Genomic DNA, 25,791 nt, shown 5'->3' with positions numbered 1-25,791 from the left:
CAATAGACTTAGAAGATAGTTTATAATTTGTAGTATTCATTTAGCATTTCATAAACAGTGCCTTTCAGCTTTCAAACACCTGTAGAATGAGTCCATTCTACAGATACTGTTTTTTGAGCTCTGCAAAACAGCAGACTATTATATGGCTAAATATCCTTCAGCTTGAAGGCTGTAAAGCACAGTCCGGCCTCCTATTGCAATGCGTTCCCTCAAACTGTCTCATGTTTGAAGGAGATGTTTCAATTTTGAATTTACGTAATTCCCAAGTCCACTCTGTGGAAATCTTGTTAATAGCTACAGGCTATTAACACAATTTAAATCAAATTTAAGCTTTCAAAATAATCCATGGACTAAATCTATTGACTTAAAATTAGTACATGTATTCCAAAATGTGTACATCTGCTCAGAGTATTGTAAACGTTTCTTTACTACACTTTTAGGAATAAAGTCTAGCGAGATTTGTTTTTTCTATTTGTGTAATGGGAATAATCAAAGCAAAACAACACATCGTGTTACAGAGAAAAATTTTGGAAGTCTCTATCTTGATTTTTAAATCCTAATGTAAACTGCTGAAAGCTGGAAAAATGTATTCTTTTGAAGCATTTCAACTCAATTTGGGTTGGAGTTTTTTCAGGCCACACATTTCAGCATATAAACATATAGAAATCTTGTGTACTACCACATTTTTTCAGAATTTTTTGAGAACATAATTTTCATGAAATTTAAAAGAAACTTTTCAAACATTCTGACATTTCTTCATTTTTTTCATAGCATCATGAGTGCTAATAGGCAGTGATCAGGAGATATAACAGAGAAACAAAAGATCATAGTAGACAGATAAATATTAAATAGAAAGTCTTAAGGAGATAGTTATCCAACGTAGCTGTCCATTGTCTATCTTTGCATATTTCACAAAAACATTCTTTTTAATAACAGCATCCATTAACAGGCACTATTTTATGATATTGTAACATAAAAATGTGGCTTCTTTGTCCTAATATATTAAAGGACTACACTATTTCTGAGTAGCTTTGGATCTCTTTTTGCAATCACCCTAATGGGAAACTTGTCATTGAGCTTAGTTTTCACAAAGTGCAAAGCAGTAATTTGGCACCCTCAGAGAGTAAATCTCCATTGCACCTCAAACATGATCAGCATGATAGCACATGACCCTGCAGGCTGGAGAGTATGTGCAGTACAGCCCAGTGTTTCCCCCCCCTAGTCTGCAAAGATAAAATCAGTCTAAGAGGACAACTCAGTGTGCTTATCTTCTACTTTAATGGGCAGTGACAAAGACTTCAGTGCCACATGGAGCCCTGGTGGCCTCAGCAGCAGGACAAGCTGCACTGCTTACAAGGATCTGGAGTACTTCACTATTTTTAACTCTTGGAGAAAATTTCTGAAATTTTTGATACCTCTTAGACACAAACAGATGGATGACTCATTGCATCTAGCACATTTTCACGTTTCCACAGAAAGGTAGGCAAAGAGATTAGTTTTGCCTCATCCTCCTTCTTACCATGTAAATACAAAAACCTAATTAATTTTTTTTTACCAGTTAATAAAACTGAGACATTGAACAAAGACCTTATTACAAAGACTGTAATTAATCTGTTTAAAACAAATGTTGTTTTGCTTGTGGAAGCAGATCTGCCCACATATTTCTTAAGTGCATTAATGTAGGATGGTTGTAACGTACCCTCTGTAGTTCAGAACTACATAATAGTAATTAATAATCACACTTTGTAGTTATGACTCATGCATCAACAGAGAAAGAAGGGTCAGAATATGTTTCATAGTTTAACATACCGCTGAGAAAATACTGAACCAAGTTCTGACTCATCCCTTGAGGTTCCTTCCTCACAAACTTCCTACTGCTTCCAAACACAAGTTGTTACCATTTCAAACTTCTCTATTTGGAGAAGCACGCCACAGACGCCTGCATCAGCTCCTAGGCTTGCATCAGTCAGTAGACTCCTATTTAGAGTCCCCACCGCACTGCCGAAGACCTCTGTGCCGCGCAAATACTCAGTATGAAACCAACATAACTAAATCCTTGAATATGCTAAAGAAGAACCAACCAAAACAGCAGGACGAGCCAACATAAACTATTGCCTCCGCAGCCCGCCGCTCCTTTTTTGCCCGCGCTCGCGGTACCCGGCTGGCCGCGGGGATGCTCCAGGGAGGCAGTGGGGATACCGCGGGGCCGCTTTCCCCAAGTGTGTACGCCCCCAGCAGCTGCCAGCCCGGGGCAGGCCGCGGGGCCGCTTTCCCCGAGTGTGTGCACCCCCCGCAGCCGCCAGCGCCGGGGCAGGCCGCGGGAAGGCGCCGAGGTGAGCGGCGGTGCCGCCCCGTTCCGCCCTCCGGGGCGGGGCCTGGCGGGCCCGGGGAGAGGGGCGGGCAGCGCCGGGGTAGCTCCTGCGGGCAGCGCCGGGGCAGCGGGCTGAAGGTAATGCGGGCAAGGGGGGAGTGCGTGCTGAGGTTTGGTGAGGTCTGAACGCGAGGCAGCGGAGGTCGGATTTGAGGGTGTTCCTGCTCCGGCCTCTGTCGGCTCCCTCTTCCCGCCCCCTGCCCGCCGTGGGGCTGCGCTCCCGCTTTGGCAGCCGGGCATGCGGGAGCTGCGGTTCGGCCCGCCCGAGGTGTTTCTGAGTAGGCTTTTCTGCCTGGCAGAGTGCTCTCTGCTACTGGGACTCTCGGCTGCGCGGACTGCTAAGGTGGGACTTGCAGGCCTGGCGCGGACTCAGATTGTGTTTGCTTTCACTTCTTGTGCTTTAAATTCCATCCGTAACAAATCGAAAGTCAGCCAAATAAGTGGCAGCATTTCCCAGAGGCGGGAAAACTCTTAATATTGTTTCTTGGGTTTTTTTTTTTACACTTTATATCGGCTTTGGCATCCTCCTGTCGCCTGGAGGCCTGCGGCTTCCGGTGCTTGGGAGATTTGCATTGCTTGCAGTTTGTGCAGACGCCTCTGTAATGGTTGTTTATCTGGAGTTGAGGCTTTCTGCTGCCGCAGTGACATCGGTGCTGGAGCAGAGCCCTGTGCTGGTTGCCGTGCGAGGAGGGCGAGGAGTCGCCGTGCCCGGCGCTTCCCGGGAAGCCGGCCGGGCTGAGCGCTGCCCCTGCTCCCTCCGGGTCACCCCGACGCCGCTCAGAGAGAGCCCCCATCACGCTGAACGGCGTGAGAGGGGCGCTGCTGAAATCGTGCCGTGCCGGTGGGCGTGAGTGTTGCCTCTGAAAAGGCTTCGAAGAGCCTTTTGCAGTTACTCGGACCAGTACTTGGGCTTGAGATGCATGGCTAGCTGGGAGTGGGCAGTGGAGGTAAAACTTGCCGGATCTAAGACTGAATTAAGCTAATGCTTCTAGCATACAGTGTTGTGACTAGGCTTGTCTAACTCGTTGTGGCAGATGCAGCGCATGCTGGTTTGTTAGGGATGCTACCAAAGCCTTGGGTGTTCATTTTTGTGGCTTTAGATGCCAGGCAAACTGTCCTAAATCTTATCTCTGGGCATTGTTGCCAGCATTTAGCTGCGTGCATGCTGTATCATAACCATGGGCATCTCCCGCTGATGCTCGAGTGCTCTTCCGCAGCATCTTCTCTTCTGATTTTACATGCTGAACTAAACTGTAGAGCAGGAGATTTTGTATTAATGAGAGATTTGCTAGTCAAGCTAATTGTTAAAAGCAAAACAGAAATAAAATAAGGGAGTAAAATAAGAGGTGACTAATTGCAAGTGTCCTAAAGAAGCGTGTGCTACATCATCACTCCCCTCAAGATGGTATATTAGAATTCAAACTATAGTGAATGTGTTAAAGGAGGATTTCCTCAATGTTTATTACAGGTTCCCTCTAGCGTTTGATAAGCCTGGGCAGGTAATTTTGAAAACAGCATGGAACAATGCTATTTTGTTAGTGAAGTTGACCTTGCCCTGACTGGGTTACTAGCACATAGAAACACACATAGAAACATACACAGAAACGCGTGTTTTGCATTCCTGTTCTAGGTACAGTAAACCAAGAGTAATCCTAAAGCTGTCCTCACCCTTTGGAATTTTATCCATAATAAAAATGAGGTGATAGCCTAGTGTTAAGTAATAATTTTATGTATGTGTGCAGGTTTCATTTTTAAGTTTTCTACATTATGAAATCTTTTGGAATGTCTTGACTTTTTTTGTAACTAACTTTCATAATACAAAATCCTTGATTCTTACTAGAGAAAAGTTAGTGTAAGATTTGTTAAATCTGTTCTTTATTGTATTTGTGAAATTAGTAATCTAGTGTATTTTTAGTGAACAGAAGCAATTGTTATTAAAAATGTGTGTGCTGTATGCATCTTAGTTGTTAATGCAGTTTTCATTTGGATGCGTGTATTTCCTCAAATGTGCATCATTCAGATGCCTTTAGGGTGAAATTGATGCACTTTTCACCCCCCACCATCAATGTCGCAGACAAATAAAAGGTAGCTTGAATAAATCACTCAGTCTGTCTTGATAGTGTTGTGGTACCTGCAAGGTTGTCTTCTGAGCTAAATCCTTAGAGAGAGTTTATGTATTGTTTATCAGTGGAAAAATTTTAAGTTACAGACTGGAGGCTTTCAAACCTGCTTTGTTGCCCAATGTTGTGGTTTCAGGGTTCAGAACAATATGTAGAATTAATCTGCACCTTCTGCTACTCTGATGGCAGCATTTTTTTTAAGCCCTCTCTGTTCCTGGTAGTTACTTGGTCAAACATAAGAGTCCAGTGAGAAAGCAGACAATTACCTTTATGCTTTTTTTGCTGCTTAGTCACTGAAAAAAAAAGCTTCTTTCTGCCTACCAACTTACATCAAAAGAAATGCTGTAACACTTGCTGGGTTATTTTTCTTTCAGAATCCACTTCCTTAAGATGTTTCTTCCACACCATTGTAGAGTGCAGCTTTTTTTTAGTGATGTGTGACATTACTGTCCTTTAAGTGGTACTTTCTGCTTTTTGTAGGTAGGGCAGAATTTTACATGAATCTTACACTTCTTACATCTCCCCAGATTTTGTCTTTATAGTTTTTCATGCAGAAAAGTTGTCTTGCTTGATTGGTTTTCAGTTCAAAATAATAGAAGATGAAACCATTAAGCAGGTCCATAAGGCAGAATCGCACATCATTAATTCCTGTTGTTCAAATGATGAGACTGGAGATCACTTGAGGTGCAGAACTCTTGGGGAAATTGGCTATCCAGCACTTACTTACTTACTTGTGACTTTTTTTATACACTGTATGACTATATCAATTTCTTTAATACAGCATGTATGTCTTTCTTTGGCTAGCTTTTGCTGAAGATTAGTTCTGCATTATTTTTGCTTTTCCATACAAGTAGCACTCTCCAAATGATCTTCTAAAAATTATTATTCATTTTTTCTTATTTTACCTGGTGAGTGAAATTCCTTCTGGTGTTTTTAAGAAAGTAGATCAAGAAGATAACAGTTGGCAGCTAATATTTATCTGATTATATCTTCTGTTAGGCCAGGTACCTTGATAATGTGTCTATTACAAATTAGAGAGGCATTTATGTATGAAATAGAAGAATGTCTTAAAGATGTTAGCTTCCTTACAATTTAGCAAGACCTTATGATAAATTTAGCTGGTTAACATTATAGTTGTTGCCCAAGCCCCTCACGAGTTTTGAAATCCCCACACGTTTTGCAAGCGAGGAAGCTCCCTCCTTTGTACTTCAGCTCTGGCACAGTGTTTGCAGAACTGTGGAGTTCTGCAGACTGGGTCCAGAGCCACACAACAACTGTGGGAAAATGGGTTCTTCTTTATAATGAGCTGTGAATATGAATTATGCTGAGTTTTCTCAGTGTAATGGCTGAATCAGCCATGTCTTCAGTGGTGTCAAAACAGGCTTTACTTGACTGTGGTAAGAATGAATTAAAAAAACATCCATAGAAAAAAAGAATACAACTCATGTAGTGAGAGATCTTTGAAAGGTCACCTAGGTTACACACAGTGTCTTGTGGTGTAGGGTTGTCATTTTGAGAAGGTTGGGAAGTAGTTTTGGTGAGGCTTTAATAACTTGCATGTAAATATGTGCATGTACATCCCTTTCTAGAAGGTAGCATTTGAAATGCTGTGAAATGGCTGGCAGATCTGGGAGACAGTTGGGGTTTTTGACCTGAGCCGAGTAGAAGTCCTTCTCTTTCTGGAGGTTGATTTGGTTTTTTATCCTCTGACTTCTAAGGTCCATGAAGTATTAGGCAAATTATGCATGGTTCCATAGAGGCTATCTCAGGTTTATAACAAGAACAGAAACTTCATGTGGTTTTATCAGCATTTTAAAAAAATATTAGTTTAGTAGTCAACTGGCATTTAGACAGAATTTCTGCTTTGGACATCATCCTTGGCTTCCTGTGAGTTTCTAATATCGGCCTTGGCCAATCCAACACGAATATTCAATATTAAGTTCAAAGTTTCTTTAATGAATCACTTTGGGCATTTGAGCTGACTGCAAGTAGAATCTTCAATTACAGAAAGTATAGCTCTGTAGAAGATTTATATATTTCTGTTAATTGGAAGGTGGCCCTGTGGCAATTATGTGCAAGTAAAGAAAAAAAGGAAACAGTGATCTCATCCTTGATGGCATTAGTTTATGAAAATTACCATACAAGCTGGGCAATCAGGCACAGCCCTGAAAGACATCCCCATTTACCCATGGTTGTAAATCTAATCTAGAGTTACCATTACCTGCTATTTCTGACATAGTAGGTTTCTTTTGCATTTTAACATTTAAGTGTGTTGGATAGGTAACAGATTTCTTCTTTCTATGCCTTTTTACAGCTATTTGGATAACAAAATGAAACCTGCAAAGCTGCACTATTGGATTTTGGGTTGGTTTTTCATGGCACTATGTTGTTGGTGTACTTCAGATACTTTTACTCAAAGGTAAGTTGTGTTTTAAATTAAACATCTGACAACTCACTCTTAAGTGCAGATCAGAAGGGTTTAACTTCTAATGTAAATTTGTTATTATGTACTATTTTTGATGTGTTATTCTACCCTTACGTGATTTATAGTAAGGCATCTACATTAACAGGAGGAGCAAGGATCATGCCTGAGGAAACCTTTAGATGTGTCAGCATGAAGAAAGAGGGAGGAGAAACCTAAATTCCATTTGTTGCACTTTAAACTTTTCTCATCTTGCTATAAATACATCATTTAGAGTTGTGATGTGGTAATGACAAAAACTTTAAATTATTTTGACACTCACAGCAAAAAATACGGAGTAATCTCTGTGGCGTGAACTGCGCTAACTGTTGCATTGTTTACTCTTTTATTTATCTTTTCCTTGCTGTTTTCTCAGTTCTGACAATATAAAATTAATTTTCATATGACATCCCAACTGAGGCTGTATCAGATTGCTGCACCACCTTTTGATGGTTGTTGCCCCTTGGCAAAATCTGAGCTTCAATACCAATGGGCCATGGGAGAAACCACACCCCAAGTCACATTTCTGTGGTTAAAGCTGAAATTCCTATTGCATTATTTGAGGAAATAAACTTTTCTGCTTCCTTTTAGTGCTTTGGCAAGAGAATGGTTAGGGGTGCTCAGTTCAGTGCTGAATTTTTCAGTGCCTACATTGCAGTTGGTGGGTAGCTTAGACACTGTGCTGATGTTTCTTCAATCCCCAGGATTTAGCCTCTGGCTTGGCCATCTTGGCAAAGAGTCAGCTCTAGAGACACCTTCCTGAGCTGCACAGAGCATGATAACTCAGGTCCAGAGAAGGGGGGAATATCTCTGCAGCTGCATACGCATCAAAAATGGCTTTCCTTGGATTCCAGTTCTGAGCTTAACTTTTCCTATTTAATAAGTAGAGTTTTCTGACCTGTCCTTAGCCACAAAGTGTGTTCTAGGAGAACTCATTGGCATGACTGACGTTGCATAGTTCAGCTGCTATTTCAAATACAGATGAAAGATCAAATGAAAAGTCTAATGAAAGATCATTTCTAAGTAAGGACTTTTTAAAACCAAGGAAATAAATTGCTCTGCAATATAGGGCAATTTGTCTCTTGAGGTTTCTACAGCAACAGTAAAGACCCCTATGAAAGTGTTAATTATTTTCATTGTGGCTATGCCTGGTAAGTTCCATAGCTGTTCTTCTATATTGTATAGAAAACCACGGATACATGTGAATGCTTAAGAGAAAATGTTGCCATTGCAAAGTAGAAAAACTAGAGGAAAAAACTGATGTGTGATATAACATGGAAGCATCCCTAGGCTGTCCTCAGATTGAGAAGAATTAGCTTGGTCTTTTATTCTTTTTTTTTTCCTTTTTCTTTTGGTAATATATCCTCTAGCAAGATCTAATGACTGACAAGTGGCTGTTAGCTTCCAGAGAATAACAATTTATTTTGACAGTTCTGCATGTTACATTGTCAGTTAAAATAATTTACAATTCTGTTTAATTTTTTCCATTTGCTGTTCTATTTAATTACTTTGTCTGGTTGCTTAATAACTAAATATATCTGCTGTAGTGTCTGATGCAACAGGTTTTTTATTTACATCTGCTTAACCAGAATAGGTCTGCTCCAAACTGTTCAAAAAGGCCTCTATAGAACTGATGTGATTCAGGTTTCCAACACTTCTTGAACAAATTCGTGAGGATTTTTCCCTCCTCTGCATACTTAAGAAATGGAAAGCATATGGAAATAGGGTGGCAGAAGGAGAATTTGTTTAACAGTGGGGATATTAGCATGTTTCCCTATATGTTGTTTCTCTCTGAATCATTAGTTTGGAGTGTATGCATGAAGGTGTTCCTCTTTTTAAAATACTTGAAGAAAAATAAATTTGTCTGTCTTTCTCCAGTGACATCCACCCTCATGCCTGGAAAAAGCTGTACTTTGCTCATCATTGGCCAGTGACTGTATGTAAGGTGAGATTTTTGTGTTTCTCTTTTATCCTAAAAAAGGTAGCATCGGATAATAAATGTTGAATACAGAGTGAATAAAGCTCATTAAGTATTTAATCTTGGTTATGCCTTTATAAAGGCTTTTCCTCATCGTAATGCAACTTTTGCTATTTCCCCTGCAATGCAGAGCAGCCATAACAGGAAAGATTGTGGTGAGTTACAGATAGAGTTGTCAGTGTAGGGTGTACTGTACACTAAGCTTATTACAGAATTTGTGACATCTTATTAGTTATAAACTTAATCCTAGACTTTCATCAGACTCTGTAGGAAGACTTGCCTGCCTTGTTTGGCTGATGACAGTTCAGTATTTGAACTATCTGCTGCACAATAAGGTTTTTAGCTTTGTAATTATGACTCCAGTATTTCTATGATGTCATCAAATACTGATTCAGTCAGGAAAGAGAGCTATAAAGGTGTTGTGGCAGGTGTCTCTGAGTATTTCTGCATTTTTTGCTGTATTTGAGGGTTATGAACCCAACCTTCCAAGTATCTGTCAAAGCACAGGTAAGAGGGGGTCCTGTTGCTATTAAGTATCTACTACTATCTGGTAAGTAGAACACTTTTCCTATACTGGAAGTACTCAGAGGTCTCACCCCATACAGTTGAGTAAAAAATATGATCAGATTTACTGACACAAGGTAGAAGAACCTTGTGGATAATACAATAGCTTCAGGTTCAGCCAAATGAATGTGGAGGGTAATATCAATAAAAAAGTCAGATGTGTGTGTCTCAGACCAGAGACTGAGACCACTGCTCTATTTTTTGTTTGCCTGTTTTTGTGTGGAAATAAGGAAAGATTTGATGCAATTTGTGTCTGATTTTCTGTTGATTAAGCATCACTGTTACTGACTTGAAGCAGAGATGTTGATATTGAAGAGTTTGTAGTGCCTAGCACGATTCAATGTTCAGAGTCAGTAGCAGTGCAAACCCTTGCTTGCATGAATGAGATGAGAACAATTGGGAAAAATAAAAAAAGAAAAATGAAACAACCCGAAATTAAAAAAAAACAACCGGTTTTCCCACTGTGTGTTTATGCTGGTTGCTCCTCTGAATTCCAGGGTAGTGTACTTGATAAATTGACAAATAATTAACATGATCTTCCAGTGAAGTTGTAGTGAATTATTGAAGATATTGAGCATCAGAAAATGTAGGCTTCCTTGTCCTTTGTTGATTTCTTGTAATATTTTGTAGTAAGAAGTGGACAGAGGCATTCAGAGAAGTGCAGAAAAAGAGATATTAAAATAACATTAAGTAACTTTTTTCCTTTGTTTCCCATCATTGAGTCATATGAAGAAACAAGATCTCAACTGTACTCCTATAATAGCTTTCTTGTTTTACATAAGAGGAATTCCTAAATTCCTGAAATTCCTAATTTCAGGAATTAATTTAAGTATTTTTAAGTAGGTAGATTCTTCTGTGTGTTTGGTCTATTTATATATGATAACTGGTGTTTTTCAGGGTGTAAATATTTTTAGTGTTATTATTCAGTTTAAAACTCTTGACATGATGTTGAAAGGAAAAAGCTGTGAAAGAAACAGCAGAAGTCATTATATAATTTATGGCAAAAACCTGTGAGATGCTTTTTTTTCTGACAGTACTTCGTAGTTTGTGTCTCCTGTGTAAAGGAATCTTATTAGAGACTCTTTCATACACAGTGTGTTTTTAAGGTATGTGGATGAGCTTCTTGTTAACTTCTACCTGTTTTGGAGATTTGTGCTTGAAAAGTTTCTTAGGCTTTTGAAGGCCCAAAAATTTAGGGGGCACAGATCAGCATGCCAGAAATTTAAGAGCACATCTCTCCCAGCTCTTCCTGGGCTTTAAAAAGTAACTGTTCAGCTGATGCTTTTAATACTGAGTGTGATCGGCGCAATTAAATTGGAAAGTGTTTTGTAATCATATCTTCCAAACTATCTCATTAAAATAAAGTGATATCATGGCAGCAGTGATAACCCCAGGACCTAATTACTGACTACTACAGTGAAAAGGGTAAAGGAGGAAGAGAGATTTTCTTCCTTGTAATGTGATTAGAAATTCCATTACCATATAATTGACCTAAGGTGACTGTCTTATGCAAAGATATCTAAGCTAGATTTGCAGACCTCAAGTGACTATGAAATTCCTGTTCCCTTAAAAAATTATGCCTGTGGCTAATTCATGCCACACTTTTCAGTAACAAGTGAGTGTGACTTAAGAGCAATTCAAGGCCAAGAAGAGGGACTTTGCTACTCCCTTTTTATAGAGTTGTGAAAACTTTTTATTCCAGAACTTACAAAGAGAACTATTATTTCAGCTTTTGCATACTGGAGATTGCAAAAAGATGAATTTTTTTAATGTGGTTGGGTTTTTGTGTGTGTGTGTGAAATGTGGAAAATCCAGTGCAAGTTTGTAAGTTCCTTCTCTGTTAGGAATGGGAAGGACAATAAAGAAATGGTACCTGCTGTCATCTGCCTTTTACTTCACATATGTCCTCATTAAAGGAAAGAGTCAAAAAAGGATAATAGAATAATGAGCAGAACAGCCTGAATTCAGGTTTGAATGTTAAGCAACAGATGATTTTTTTTTAAATTTTTATTTTTCAATATGAGATAAAAAGTTTTCCTAAGTTCAGGCTTTGGCAATAATTTTATAGCAGAGGCTTAAATGAAGAATACAAATATTAGTTTTCCTTCTTTTTTTGGTAAAAATAGAAGTAGTCACATAATACAGAAAGAATTAAAGTGACTAAAGGAGGAAGGGGAGTAATTTAACATCGTTTGAGGGGTAGAAGTTGAAGAGGTGAACTCTCTCTGCAGTTTGAAAAGCAAGAGTTTTTCTTTGCATGTTTCATTACAAAATAACTTTCAATTTATCTTAATTAAAGAGATGGCCTACTGAAGTAAGGTGGTTGGAAGGGAGAACAGGAGTAAATATTTCACTTCTGAGAAGCTGATTTTTTATTTGTTTGGTGTATCTGTTTGTGATCCAGTATCACTCCTTTCACATTTACCAGCTGCTGTACCAAGGGATTTGTAATTTGGGCAGCTCAACAGGTGACACTTCTGGGACACACCAATGGTATTTCGTTTTTTGGCATTTCAGAGATGATAAAAGCTTCCATGCTTCTGGCACGTGCTGTTTGGGCAGTGACTTGCTATTACAAATAGGCTAATCCATCTGCTGAAGTGTTCCCTCTCAGCATGGTGGGTGCTCTACAGCCTCACCAGCCCTTTGCTCAGTTTTGTAGGTCGTGTATGGTCCATTTGGATTGGTTTGATTATCAGATTGCTTTAAAACAGGAGAAAACAGTGCTTCTTTTTCAATTGAATCTAGGTATACGGGGCTTTCTGGGGTCCAGTGCTCACTTGAAAATAAATATTTGTACCTCTGTTTCTAGTCAGTCAATCTCTAGAGATTGAATTTAATCTTCCAGCAGCCTGTGATAAACAGGAAGGCTGACAAGTGGTTTTGCACCAGCAAGCAGGGGTACCCAGCTTTGCAGACCAGCATTTGCATTTTTTATTATATTGATTTAAAATTAATGTTGGAAAGATACTAAGGTTAGAATGAAAAAGGAGATTGAATGAAGCTGGCCAAAGCATGCAGAGTGTGAACTAAGGTATTGTAGGTTGCATTGACCTCCCAATTCTGCCAGGGCACAGGGTAACACCAAGAGTCCGATGAGACAGATAGAAGAAACTGCTAGGAAGGTTGGTGCCATGATTTCAAATCTGAAATGCTCCAGGTGTTCCATTAGCATGTCTGGGAACTGCAGTTAAAGGCTGAATAAGGAGCACAATTGCACTGGTTTTGTTGCCACCTCAGTTGAGCAAGCTGTTGGCTATTAATTTGCTGTACTTTGGGCTAGATAGCCAAACCTCTCCAGGTCCACAGAGCTTGTGTCCCAACAGAGCAATATTGTTTAGGCATTTTCAGTGTGTGTTTGTTCAAAATATTCCTTTCAGGGAAAAAAGCTTTTGCTGGGTGTAATTGCTTGTATTGTTGGTGGCAAGAGAGGAGAGGAAGGACATGGACACAGAACAAGAAAGTCTTGCAGAAGTTGCAGATTTGCTGTCACTGGCCTATGGCATGTGGAAGGCAATTAGTGAGATTACAGGCCTGTCTCTGCTCCTCTCTACACTCTGCTCTTGCTCTGGCATCACATAAAAGGCATTGTGGCATAATTACAACAGAATGCAGAACCAAAAAAGAAAGCTATTATTATGGGAAAAGAACGTCTGGGGAGGTTGTTCGTTAATGGCAAAAAGTGTTTACTTGAAAGAGCTGTAATTCCTAAGAATAATAATCAGGGAAAATACAGTAATGGTATTCTGTGATGTGTGACATGGATTTTTTTTAGTTTGTTCTTTTCAGGCATATGTCTCTGCTCTAAACAGTAATTAAAGTGTAGGCTATTTCTCCTGTATTATCAACAGTTTTTATTGGAGGCTCTATTTTTCTGTTTTTGTAGGAAGGTATTTAGTCTTTCATTTTCTCTCCATTCCCTTGAACCTCAAGTCAAAATCATTAAAGCGTAAGTCTGTTTTACTTAGACTAAGCAATATATTTAATCTCTTCTTTGTATTTTTCACTTTCAATACAATGATAAAACGAGTCCTGAATGCTTAAAGAGGGTTTTGTGCTTGTCCAATAATATAGTTTATTTTTAATGTTTTCACTTTAATGGCTCTTCACTCCTTGAAAAGATGTGGTTATGAGAAAAATACAGAGCTGCCACCTGGAGAACTGTAAATGCAGATAAAGATCTGTTCATTTAGCATGGATCAGGCTACTCTTTGTTACCTCAGAACCTGTCCTTTTATCTTCTTTTTACCCTGTCTGTTCAGATTTTACTGATCTGCTTCAAAATTTTAATGCCAGTGGGTCCCTAAGTGGCATAATCCATGACAGCTTCAAGTAACTGGAGTTCACCAGTTCCTGGTTTGGCAAGGAAAAGTTGGCATGCCACAGTATAACGTCGGGCCATCACTGAATGAGGTTTTACTTTTGCCTGGATACATGCAGCAAATACTCTGTGTTTTTGTTTCCTACAGATGAATGCTAATGATTGTCATGACCCACCAAAGTACTGGACAATCCATGGATTGTGGTATGATCAAAGAGTGGTTTTATTTCTGCCTGAAAAAGAAAAAATCAAATTTTGTACCAGGATGTTTAGTGATTTGGTTTTGTTGGGTGGGGGTTTGTTTGGGGTTTTTTTAGTATGTGTTTTGGTGGGGCTTTTTTGTGGCTTTTTTTTTTTTGGTTGGTTTTTATGGAGTTATTTTTGGAGATCTTGATCTGTCTGTTATGATTGAAACAAAATGAAAACCTTATGGTTTGACATGAAACTGAAATACACTTCTGTATCTCATGACTTGTTGAAATCCTCTGGCCACATAAGCATTTTATTTACTTATTTATTTATTCCTCATAAGATCAGAAATAGTCTCAAGCACAAAGGGAACTATTGCTTCCCTTCTTTTTTGTCTCTCTGAGTAAAAAGAATTTGTTAATATCTCATGACTGCTTGTGGCTTTAAGTATCTTATCTCCCCACAAATATTGCAAAAGCAAAACTAATTTGCTTCAGAAGAATCAACTCACTGGAATTGATACCAATGGCAGCAATTCAAAAATTTTCCAGACAAATACAGGTTGAAATCGGTGCAGGAGTTTATGCTATGCCTCCTGGAAAAGTGATCATTATGTATTGATTCCCTGAGAGTGTCTTGGTGACACTTGCAGAAACATCAGATATGGCAGCAATTTGAGAGATCATGTCAGTAGTGACACCAGTGACATCATGTGCAAGACCTTTCCAAGTCATTGGCACACCCAAATGACTTTTACATGGAATGAAAGGGACCAGAGGGCCAAACAAAGAAATCACAACAAAATCTTCTGGCCATCTTTTGAATCTTCATGAGAAATCTTTTGGCCATAATTAATGTCTTGAAGGTTTTACTTCTAAACCACTGTAGATTTTACGTCTAAACCCCTGTAGGTTCTTCTGGTTTACTTGCATTTTTAAGTAAGATCTCCAGCTATAATCCTGCGTACTTAAAATTCAGGATAATGATACGTTACTTACCAGTAGTGAGTTAAGAGACATCTTTTTTCAATTTTGTTTTGCTTCCCTAGGCCTGACAGAGCTGAAGACTGTAACAGAACATGGCATTTCAATGTCACTGAGATAAAGGTATTTAAAACAAAAACAGACATACCAGGCAGAGCTAAGTGCAGTTACTTTTGCACATCCAATATGCAAAATCTGCAGTTCATAATATCACTCCTAATGTTTACTGAGGAGTATGGTTTTTTAAGGACTCCAGAAATTCATTTAGTGCTTCTGGTACTATTTGAAGTTGCTGTCCTTGTGATAATTAGCATCTGTACCTGCTTGATTTTGTGAACATGGAGTTTGGCTCATTCAGCCACATCCTCCTTAATGAAATCTAGAGGTCCACCACCACATAGGTGATGGATCTGCAGTGGCAAAAAGCACCTGTGAAAAGAAAAAGATTCAGTCAGTTGGTGTTCTCCCTTCACATTTTCTACTGCAAAATCAAAATAAAGAAAGTAACAGCTCAGAGTACTGTTTTCTGTGTGTTTTCTCCTAGGCCATTAGTCCTTTTTTGTTCTTTTTCTACTTAAAAAAAAACCCCAGTGTATTTAATTCAACAAAATTCATTTATGTTTTATAGACAGGGATAAGAGACTTGAGCCTGACAAATATGGAACACTGCATGATTGAACAACTTCTGCAGGGACAGTTGAAGGAAAGTCTTGCTTTGAGGCAGTGTGTCAGTAGTAGTATGTTCAGATATTTAGGTAGGTGTACCTGTTACTTCCAACAACAGCATTTTCAGAATATGGGGGAAAAAGATCTTTTATTTTTCTTCAAATAAATGTTTCAGTCATGGACACTGAAAGATGAGGCTTCAGTTGTAAAAAATTTATCAATATATGTAGATTGTATAAGAAATAGCTTTTCAATGCTGTAGGTGCATTTATTAATTGTGGTATTTTTAGGATCTTTTGTCAGACATGAGACATTACTGGCCTGATGTGCTTCATTCATCTCTGAATCGCACCCAGTTCTGGTGAGTACAAAAAAGCCCTAAAAAGCATTTTGGATATTATTTTATAAAAATCCATCTGAGTAGTTCTTCAGATGCATGAGAGGAAGTGTCCAGGCAGCCACTGAAGCAGTGTGTCTTGCCAGTCTCATTTATAGTATAGATCTGTTCTCTTATAAAATACAGCTGTTGAAGATCGGCTATAGCAGAAGTTTTAGAGAAATGAAACTTAGTGAGAAAATGTTTCCTCCCTTTGTCCCCAGGGAGAAGAAGCAGCTGCTGTTGACACATTAAATCTGAGTAGCAGTAGCACTCCTGGGATATCACAGGTAGCTGCAAGAGCAGCTTCCAGATCTTTTTCCCTAGCTAGTTTCACTGTGTTGCTGGTCTTGAGAGAGCTTTCCTTTCGGGCTTCCTCATAGAAGAGAAAATAGAGAAATAGAATGCACTGTGTCATGGTAGCCACTTCTCTGTTCAGTGAAGTTACTGACAGCAGCTCTGTGCTACCACCAAGCTCATGGGTGCAAGAGGTGCAGAAGGATGGAGGCCTTGATGAACACCTGTAGCTGTGGTCAGTGTCTTTTTTTTTTCCTTTGAAATGGCTGTACTGCAAAATAGTGTGACATTGTGAAGAGTATACTCTTCAAGTCTTGGTAAATATTTTGTGGAAACGAAATTCTCTGTCTATTCTGGATGCTCACAGGACTGATTAAAACACTTGGGCCTGGTGCATTCTTGGCTTGCTGCAGAGGATGGTTCACAGGCACTGTCAGTGCAGACTTCCCCAACCACTCCAATAGCAGTTCCATGGTAGCAGTAAAAGGCATCTTGAATGCCAACAGGTCTTTGGCCCTCTGTTTTTGCCTTCTTTATAGAAAGAGCAGGACACTTCAATATAAGTACTACTGAATGCCTTCAAAAGACAGGTACATCACCATTAGTTTTACAGACATGCATGTATATGCTCTCTGAACTGAATTTGTCATCCTTGTCATCCATGCAAAGCCTTGCCTCTAGCTTGCTGCTGTTTTAGTAGCCCTTTGGATCTGACTATTATCTGCTTCTGATCCAACCTAACTATATTTCTTGCTACATTTACCTCTAAAAGAGCTTCTGTTTACTTTAAAACTGTGATGTCTTTTCTCATTAGTAATTTAAAATCCCTTATGGAGAAATCTGCCCATGGAAACTGGATTCTTCCAGGCAATAAACAATTCAGTTGACATGCAGTTGTGTTGAATGTTACAGCCAAGATGAGAACTCTCTACAAGGCTAAATTTGGGAAGTTCGGTGAAAATCTTTCAATAAAGCATCTTCTCCCCTGCCTCAAATCTCCTGGCACCACAGTTGCTGTAGTAATTTTCTGTTCAGAAGTAGTACACTATTTCTCTAGATCCAAACATAATTTCTTTTAAGGTGTTTTCATTCCTTAAGAAAAATCTGAAGTTTTTAGTATGAATGGACAATTCCAAGGTAGGCTTTCAAGTGAATAATAGTTGTCCTTCTCTGCTTTTTGATGATGTACTTAAGGCATCATCAAGTCACAGGATGCTGTGTTGATGGCAGGAGTTTGTGATTAGGTAATCTTTGTGTACATCTGCTGAACTGATACCTATATAGTACAAGTGGATTGTGAAAACTTGAAAAGAATTTTAAAAAAATGACATCCACAGGTAGCGTCACTAAAGATTGTACTGCCTAGTCTTTCAATGGACTTTAGAATTGATAAAAACATGTTTGTCTTTTTCCCAGTTTTTGTCCTGTTTGAGTTTGTCTGCTGTACACTGCAAGAATTTCTTTTGCTCTCTGTTCCTTGCTCTTAGGAGGATGGATAGTGGATTAGAAGCAAGACTTGAGACTTCACAGGAAAAACCTATGAAAATTCTGCCACAGGCCAGCATAAAAGTTGCCGCTAAAATCTTAGCAGCTTGTGCAATTTCACTGTTTTACCCAAAATAAGGCTTAATCTTTTGAGTTCAGATAAAAAATTAGTGCTTTGAAAGTGCATTTAACACAAAAGGTTCCACTAAAACTTAAAAAAAAGTTTAGAAATAGTAATTTTCTAGGCAAATTCTGTGCATTCTGACCGCCAAACATCTTCGTGTAAATCCACTGATAGGGCATTGTATCATAAGAGCATTATATGTATTTACTTCATGAGTATATAGATGTTGCTGTAATTGAAGTGGTGGGAGTTGCTTGGGTTTACTTGCTTGGGTTTACTTTTTATATGTGTGATAAATTTGAATGCAGTATCCTACTCCACATGTGTAGCGTTTCAGATACTTGATTTAAGTACAATGGCTAGCTTGTACAGGACATATATCTACAAACAATGTGTTCTAAAATTTGCATTTTGCTTTTCTCCTATAGGAAACATGAGTGGGACAAACATGGCACTTGTGCAGCCACACTTGAGGTCCTTAATTCTCAGAAAAAATACTTTGGTAAAGCCATAGAACTCTACCAGCATGTTGATCTCAATGGGTACGTAAATGAACTCAGCTTTTATTTCAAACAGTTCCTAAAGGTTTCAGATCTAGCCTCAAATGAACATCTAAAAATCTGATGGCAGAGAGGAAATGAGAATTAGCATAAATTATTTTTAGTACTGAAGTTCAGAAGAAGAGTTGTTACCCTGAGAAGCAGTCTCTGGTCACTCCAGTCAGGTAAGCCAGTATCATTCTTAGCAACATCCTTCTAGACAGCATGAGCCAGTAAATTTTTGAGCAGCTTTACAGGCTGTGTCTTGATACCAAAAGCTATGGTACCTGTAAAGTTCTAAATCAAGTGACAAACCCCCCAAACTTCTGGGTCATGCTGAGCCCCAAACACTTGTTTTTAAGACAGTGCTCTGCTCAGGGGAAAAGGACAAGCTGCGGGCAATATCGTGCAGGACATCCTGGGAAAAGGCTGAGAGACAACTGCAAGAGAGGAGGTTGTGAAGGGTTCAGTTGCTGCAGGCAGTCCTCTGCTGTTCTTTGTGACAGCCCTGATGTGACACCCTTGCTTTGTCCTAGGGGCTGATTTCTCCTTACTGTTCCAACGCACTGGCCATTCCAGATTCAATGTCTTGAGGAGACTGTTGTGGCTTGTCCAAGTGCTGTAGGCATGTGTTCTGGCTGCAGTTGAATGCCAGAAAGTTAGAGTCCTTTCCTGATCAGTGCTTGGTATGGGTGAGAGGATGTTTGACTTAGATTTGTTGACCATGAGGGGACAGTATCTGAGAGAGGAAATAGTTTCATACAAAGAAATATACCTTTAAAAAACTCAAGAAAACCACCCCAAAGAAACCCCAAACCAGCTCATCCTATTTATGCTCTGCCAGTATCCTGTCCAAGCAATCTCCCTGACAAAGTCTCATTTATTTTGCCTATGCACAAAGAAAATAAGCCTTTCTTCCCTCCCATCTCGGTTTTGAAGATGTCTTTTAAAACTGTAGCAGATTTTTCTGAGAGGGTTTTCAGGGTTTGAGCATGTCATATGTAATGTTAAAATTAATGATGTCTAAGTCGATTGCCTAAGTAGCTGTGATGGTGTGACTAAAACATTTACAGATGGCACAGTGACCGATGATGTGACTCTGTATCAGCTTGTGCAACACTGCAAAAGAATAGAGACTGAAGCATGTTGAAATTAATTGCTCAAAGCTTATTATCTATTGTGAAAATAAGTATAATTAATTTTATCTTTACTGAAGAGAAAAAAGACTGAAAATGGTCTCATTGTATATCATTTCTACTTGAAAGACAAAAAATGCCAGTGTTAAAAAAGTTCTTTCCACAAATCAAATTATTAAAAAGAGGACATCATGCAGCCTTCTGTAAGAATTAACAGAACATCATCTATTTTATTAGTCTCCTTATATCCAGTGTAAAATGACAGTGAAAAACTCCTTGTCCTTTAGTCAGCTGGATAAAATCTTCCTTGTGCCAAAACTGACCTTGGAAGGGAAGGGTTGAGCATTATCAGCATTTATGGATTAAATCCTGCAACATACTGACCGTTCCCGCTTCTTACAGAAGAAGCTGTAGGGACTCAAAGACTCGTCATGGGTTAGGTCTTGTCAGCTTGTCAGGAAATGTGAACTCCTCTCAGGACTGAGCCTAAAGGAAGGGGTATACAGAGAAATGAGCACTACTTCATTTCTCACGTAACCAGCTTTTCCTCTTCAAAAACGTATCTATTAGGAACAGTTTCTGTCCTGACAGTAACATTGATTCTGATTGACAGGCTGTATCCCTCTCCCAGTGTGCTGTGTGTCTCCCATCAAAGGAATCCCATCCTGTGTTTGAATATGAGGGTGCCTGGAACACCCTCACAAGTGGTGAGGAGTGGCAGGAGCACAGGGGAATGACTCAAGGCAGGAGAAAAGAAGCAATTAAACTGCATGCCCTACCTGGCACTGAACAGAGCACTCTGAAACTCCCTTTATCCTAGTTGTGTCTAAAGACTGAACTATCCTAGTTCCTCAGGTTAAGGTGTGGGGAAGGGTTCTTTCTGACCCTGCCAAGTTGGATGGGAAGTGTCCTTTCAGAAAACAGCCTTTCCTAGGCTGGCAAAGAATGAAAGACAAGTTGCCCTTGCTCCCATCGCCGTAATGCTGGACAGGTTCTTAAGATCTGTTTTACCTAATGGTTATGAAGGTGTGTTTGCATACAGGAAACATGGAAAAATGTTTTATCTTTGTTTCAGTTGTCTCTTGAAAGCTGGGATAAAGCCGAGCAGTTCATATTACAAGGTAAGAGGCAGTCTTTAATAAAACTAAATCATGTGCATAGACTTTTTTTTCAGTAGGAGTCAAATAATTTCTGTAGAACAAATGATCTTTTGAAATTTTATAGTTCCTTAAGGTTATGCTTTTTATAAAAGTTTTTGAGAGCTTAACCAGTGCGGGAGCTGTTGGAAGAGGTGCTTGTGACCTATTAATCTCTATAAGCTTTTTAATTTTTCAGATGCCTGCTATAAAGGAAGCTCTTACAAGATTTTATGGTGTAACACCAAAGATCCAATGCCTTCCTCCAGAAGAGGTAAAAACTTCCCTAACTTCCCAAAATGGAAAAGAAAACGAAACAAAAAAACCCTAACTTTTTATTAAGGAGCACTTTCTATCAAAAATATAGCAAAAATAGAGTGGAAAATCTCTGGTATGGTGAAACTTAGGTCTAGGTATTCTTTGTGTATACTGCTGTTTGCATATAGCTATTGTTTGATTCTTGGCCTTGGGTTTTGAAGGTCTCTTTGTCTTAAAAGATTTAAACCTGCATCTCTTGCATGAATGCTGTAGCCACCCTGCCAGAGGTATTGCTGTAGCTGGGCATTTTCCACCATGCCTGCTAAAGTTTAGTTGCTGCATGGCGGATTCCTAAAACCAACAAGAGTGAGCTGAATGGAGGCAGTGAATGTCAGCCTTGGTGAGGGTGCTGGTCTCAGAATCCTTCTGAAATAAAGCAGCTCAGAAGCTTGTCTCTGAGATTGTTCCAGAGAGCCCATACCTGAAGAGGTCACTGTAGTCCTTCCTTTTGAACCAATCATGTCTCAAATTTCCATGTATTTTTATTTTTCCTTGCCAGTAATTGTGCTGTGCATCATGATGCAGCAGAGAAGGTGGTACACAGTGTTCTGTAAAGTGTAGGTCACCATATCTGAACCAAAAGTGCCTTTGAAGGAACAAAATAGTGTTCTGAACAATTACATGTGTAGGTTGTAGAGCTCCTTCTTTCCTTTTTTTTCAGCTGGGTTACTCTGCTCTTATAGAAAAATAGAGCAAGAAACAAAACCCACAAGGTTAGCTTTCACTCTTGTAAGTGGTTCCTTCTTATCTCAGCTTGTTCAAGGTGATTTACTGCAGAACTCTTGGCAGAGTTACTGCCCATAGGCAACAATTTATGGAAGCCTGCTAAGATACTGTTGCTGTTGGAGTGTGTTGTCAACTCTTGCTTTAGTAATGCTGTGAGGTTTTTCTACTCATGTTTTTTAACATGAAAAAAATCTATAGCTTACAATATTTTTAACGCGTTTATAAGTTACTTTAAGGAACAAAGGAATTTTAGTTGAATGTGGGTTGTATACTCCCCCACCTTTTGACATGAAAGAAAATACAGAGCTAGCACAAAGCCAGTTTCTAGCTCTGCTCACTGTAGTTCTGCCATTGCTTTTAGTACACTTGGAATACTGTTCCAATTGCATGAAAGTAATGTACAGCTTGGGTCTCCTGTACTTAACAGCTGAAGGTATTGGGTAATAGAAATGAAAAAGTACATATCAGGTATTTGAAGATAGGCCTTTTTCAGAGCTCTAGACTTGTCCATGCCTGAAATGCATGATGGAGATACTTTGATGTTTGAAATGGATTAGACACACTCTCCATTCTTACGTTTCTTAAAAAAAAACCCCAAATAAACAACCCCCCAACAACACAAATTCAAAACAAACAAAAAACCCTCTCACCTCAGTTACTTTTATCTTGTACATATCTTTTTGTCCTGCTTAGTTGTTTCAAACCCATTTTTTTCCGCATTTTGTTAGACCTGAGCATTGGGGGGGATTTTCCTGTAATCTTTTTGCCACATGAAAGGCCTCCATGCCTGCCTGCTTTATTCATAGTCAGCATTTTTCTTCCTGGCCTGTTCTGTAGTCCAAAAATGATGCTTCTGCTCCTTCTGTCAGCTTGCTTCTGTATACTTTTGTGCAAAAGCTATTATAAAATTTAGTTTCTCTTCTCATGTATGGAGAATTTTGTCTGCCTCAGTTCCTGTCCTGCTATGAAGAGTTGGTGAAAAGTGTCTTTCTGGTCACACGTGCCCTTCAATATTCACAGAGTTCAGCCAGAACTCATCATTGTGCAGATGAGTAAAGGCCAGGATAATGTGTCACAGCATTTCACAATAAGGCTTACTAGTTAGACAAGTCCCAGATTGGTACTGAGTAACAGTATGTACTATAAGCTGTTCAGAGTGGATGCCTCTTGTACTTTTCTTTGCATTTTTCATCTGGTAAATGCACAAAAAATCAGTACTGTATTGTATAGATAGGGCAATGTAGATGAAGAATTGATTTATTTTCTCCTTCCATGAGGCTTATTTTACCCTTCATGTTTCTAGGGTGAAAAAGCACAAACAATTGGCCAGATTGAATTCTGCTTCACCAAAGAACTGCAGCTGGTGAACTGCACAGCACTGGAGGGTGGATCCAACCCAATGCAGGCTCACTTGAAGCTTGGAACTTCGGAGCTGTCGGTCTGCAATGATACTCTCCCAACCTATTATCCTTCAGAGGTCCAAGATCACAAATGAAGCCATAGGAGTTTGAAAAACTTTTTCAACAGCAACAGAACCCACACTCATGTAATATTACAAGCCCCTGTCCACATCATGGACCTATAGTGAAGATTTCTGCTAGAAAAGAGAGTTATTTTGTTATTAAAGAAGAGTAGTCCACATTATGAGATCAGCATCTGATCTACAGCATGGTCTGGATTTTTTGGCTTGCTTATGGTTTGAATCAATGTTCAGAAGAGAACTGTGACTTCTCAGTTTGTCATGCAGTTGTCTGCCACTTTATCTGCTTTTTGTTTTTTACCAGTGAGTCAGGGAACTTAATTCTTTGTATTGAAAGGATGATTGTCTCTCTGAGATGAGGTGACAGTTTCTTGGAGGGAAATACTGTAAACAGAACTCTTGAAACCTGTCTGGAGGTCTATTCCCAGATGTAATAGCCACTGCCTTGCATGATTGCTCTCCAGAAGTGCAGAACAGAGATCATATCCTCTGAGGTGTTGAACTTTTTTTCACTGAGGGATCACAGTGGACCAAAGACAAATTTTACCTAACTTCTTAGTGAAGTAATAATGTTCTCCACGTTTGGGCTTTTCTACCTTAAAAGATCTCAGGGAAATTGTATTTGTAGCCTTAACTGTTCTTTGATAATTTTCATGACAGTAACTCTATACAGTCTTGGGGAACAACCAATTCTACAACTTAGATGTTAGTACAGGAGAATGTTAGGCCCTAGAAATATGTTGTTACTAATTTTTAGTTGTGTTTGAGCATTCAGCATTACTGCTTGTGAGTGCCTGCACTTGTATATAAAAACAAGATTTTCACGTCATCACTTTGTTCCAAGAAACATCTTTTTATAGATGAAACAATAAATGCTACCAGATTTTCAGTAAAAAGTACAGATATTGGCAACAGTGCATCTCTACCCCATGATGATGAGTAACATGCCACGAAGATGGATGTTTCTAAAGGGAACCAAATTTTGATGATGTCTTCCCCAAAGTGCTGTGTTGATCTGTGTGTCTCAAATAAAGACAAGTATGGCTCAAGGAACCATCTGTTTGTTAGAATAATGTTACTGTGAAAACATGAAATGCAGTATTAGAAACAAATTTGTTATTTGGGGAGGGTTAGAAACCATTTACTCTCATTTTTGACTGTCCCTATTTCTCTACCACCTTTCATTTAATGCTCTGTTACCTTTCCATTCCAGAATGCTGTCTTGAACCTAATATATTTATTTTAACAGCCAAGAAATTATTATGGTCTGTCAAACAAGTGATTGTTGGGTTTGCCTGTTTTTCTCCAGTTGCTTGAATTCCTCTGTCCTGTTTCTCAGGCAAAGGTAAAGCTGACTCTTGCCAAAAGGAGTCAGCAGATACGCACATGAGTAACAAATGACCAACTCTGCAGCAGAGTAGCTAGTATGGATTCCATGCATTTTTCAGCCTCATTTTCAAATGCAAGAAATGTGAAGGAGCTGATAAGTCTTAAAACTTTGAGGAGAAAATAACATAATCCAAAATGAGTGAGGGAGTAAAAATTGACTGCGAAAAAGTAAAAGCTTGGCTAAACAACCTCACATACTCTGAAGTCCCATTTAAAGGGACATACCTGAAGTACAGTGTTTACCTTAAAAATCCTGCACCCACGTACTTTTTATTACAGATTAAATAATTAAATTTTTTACGGTGAACTTCTGAGTAGTAGCACTAAAACACTGTATATAATTACTCATGCTTGTGTTTTGGCAAACCCATCTGGAAAGATACAAATGTCTTTTTAAAGCTGCCTACTGATTTTTATAGAAAGATGGGCGAAGACATGAAGTTTTAAGTGATATATTTAAGGGATGCTTTAAGGTCTGTATCTGGGCAGCCAGGAGAGCAGATGAATGAATGTTATCACCACTTCAGACCAAAGACCATGTCCAGCCCTTTGTGTTCTTTCTAGCAAGGGCTCACAGCAAGTTGTGAGCCTCGTCAGTTGCTTTCCATCAGAATGTGTATCATTTCAAGAGTTGGATTAAGGCAGTTTAAATAAAAGCAGTAAACAAAGATATATTGGGAGCCATAAAATTCACTTCAGTTCTGAAAAGCATCGCTCACTTCCTCATGCAATATAAATTCTGTCAACCTTGAAAATTCAGCACAGCCTGGGGATGATGGGTTCTGTATTCTTTTCTGCATCATTGAATAAATTAACTAAATTCCAGCAGAGATGTTGTGTGCAGTCTCAGTGGTTTAAAGCACTATTCAACTCCACAAAGGGACTTAGCTTGTTTATACCCTTAGTCTGTGTGCTCTCTCATGCAAAATGCTTAGGCGTCCCTTGGCATGTAGGGTAGTGTGTGGGTGTGTGTCCCTTTTCCAAGGACAGCCGCTCTTCCTGGGCCATGGGCAGGTTCTTTTCTCTCTTGTTTTTTTTCTCTCTCTCTTCATGGCCTGCACTGAGCCTTTCTCAGCTGCACAGGAGCCCAGTTTGAGCCAAGTTTATGGTGGTGTGGAATAGGAGATTGGGA

The 25,791-nt window shown here is 39.1% G+C and overlaps 1 protein-coding gene across 2 annotated transcripts; it reads left to right on the top strand.

Annotated features, from left to right (window-relative positions):
* Window positions 1–2,395: 2,395 nt before the first annotated feature.
* Window positions 2,396–25,486, top strand: RNASET2 (ribonuclease T2). 2 transcript variants are annotated; one of them, XM_030946313.1, is made up of 10 exons: window positions 2,396–2,449; window positions 6,806–6,910; window positions 8,831–8,897; window positions 13,964–14,019; window positions 15,053–15,110; window positions 15,944–16,014; window positions 18,364–18,477; window positions 20,686–20,731; window positions 20,946–21,020; window positions 23,094–25,486. In XM_030946313.1, exons 2-10 carry the CDS (start codon window positions 6,822–6,824, stop codon window positions 23,283–23,285), a joined length of 768 nt encoding a protein of 255 aa, XP_030802173.1. In that variant the 5' UTR covers window positions 2,396–2,449; window positions 6,806–6,821; the 3' UTR covers window positions 23,286–25,486. The 2 variants fall into 2 exon arrangements, with proteins under 2 accessions (XP_030802173.1, XP_030802174.1); XM_030946314.1 differs by lacking the exon at window positions 2,396–2,449 and adding an exon at window positions 2,493–2,714.
* Window positions 25,487–25,791: the final 305 nt, after the last annotated feature.

The sequence above is a fragment of the Camarhynchus parvulus genome, chromosome 3 (assembly GCF_901933205.1).
Source record: "Camarhynchus parvulus chromosome 3, STF_HiC, whole genome shotgun sequence".
NCBI lineage: Eukaryota > Metazoa > Chordata > Aves > Passeriformes > Thraupidae > Camarhynchus > Camarhynchus parvulus.
This window is presented reverse-complemented; position numbering and strand designations above follow the sequence as displayed.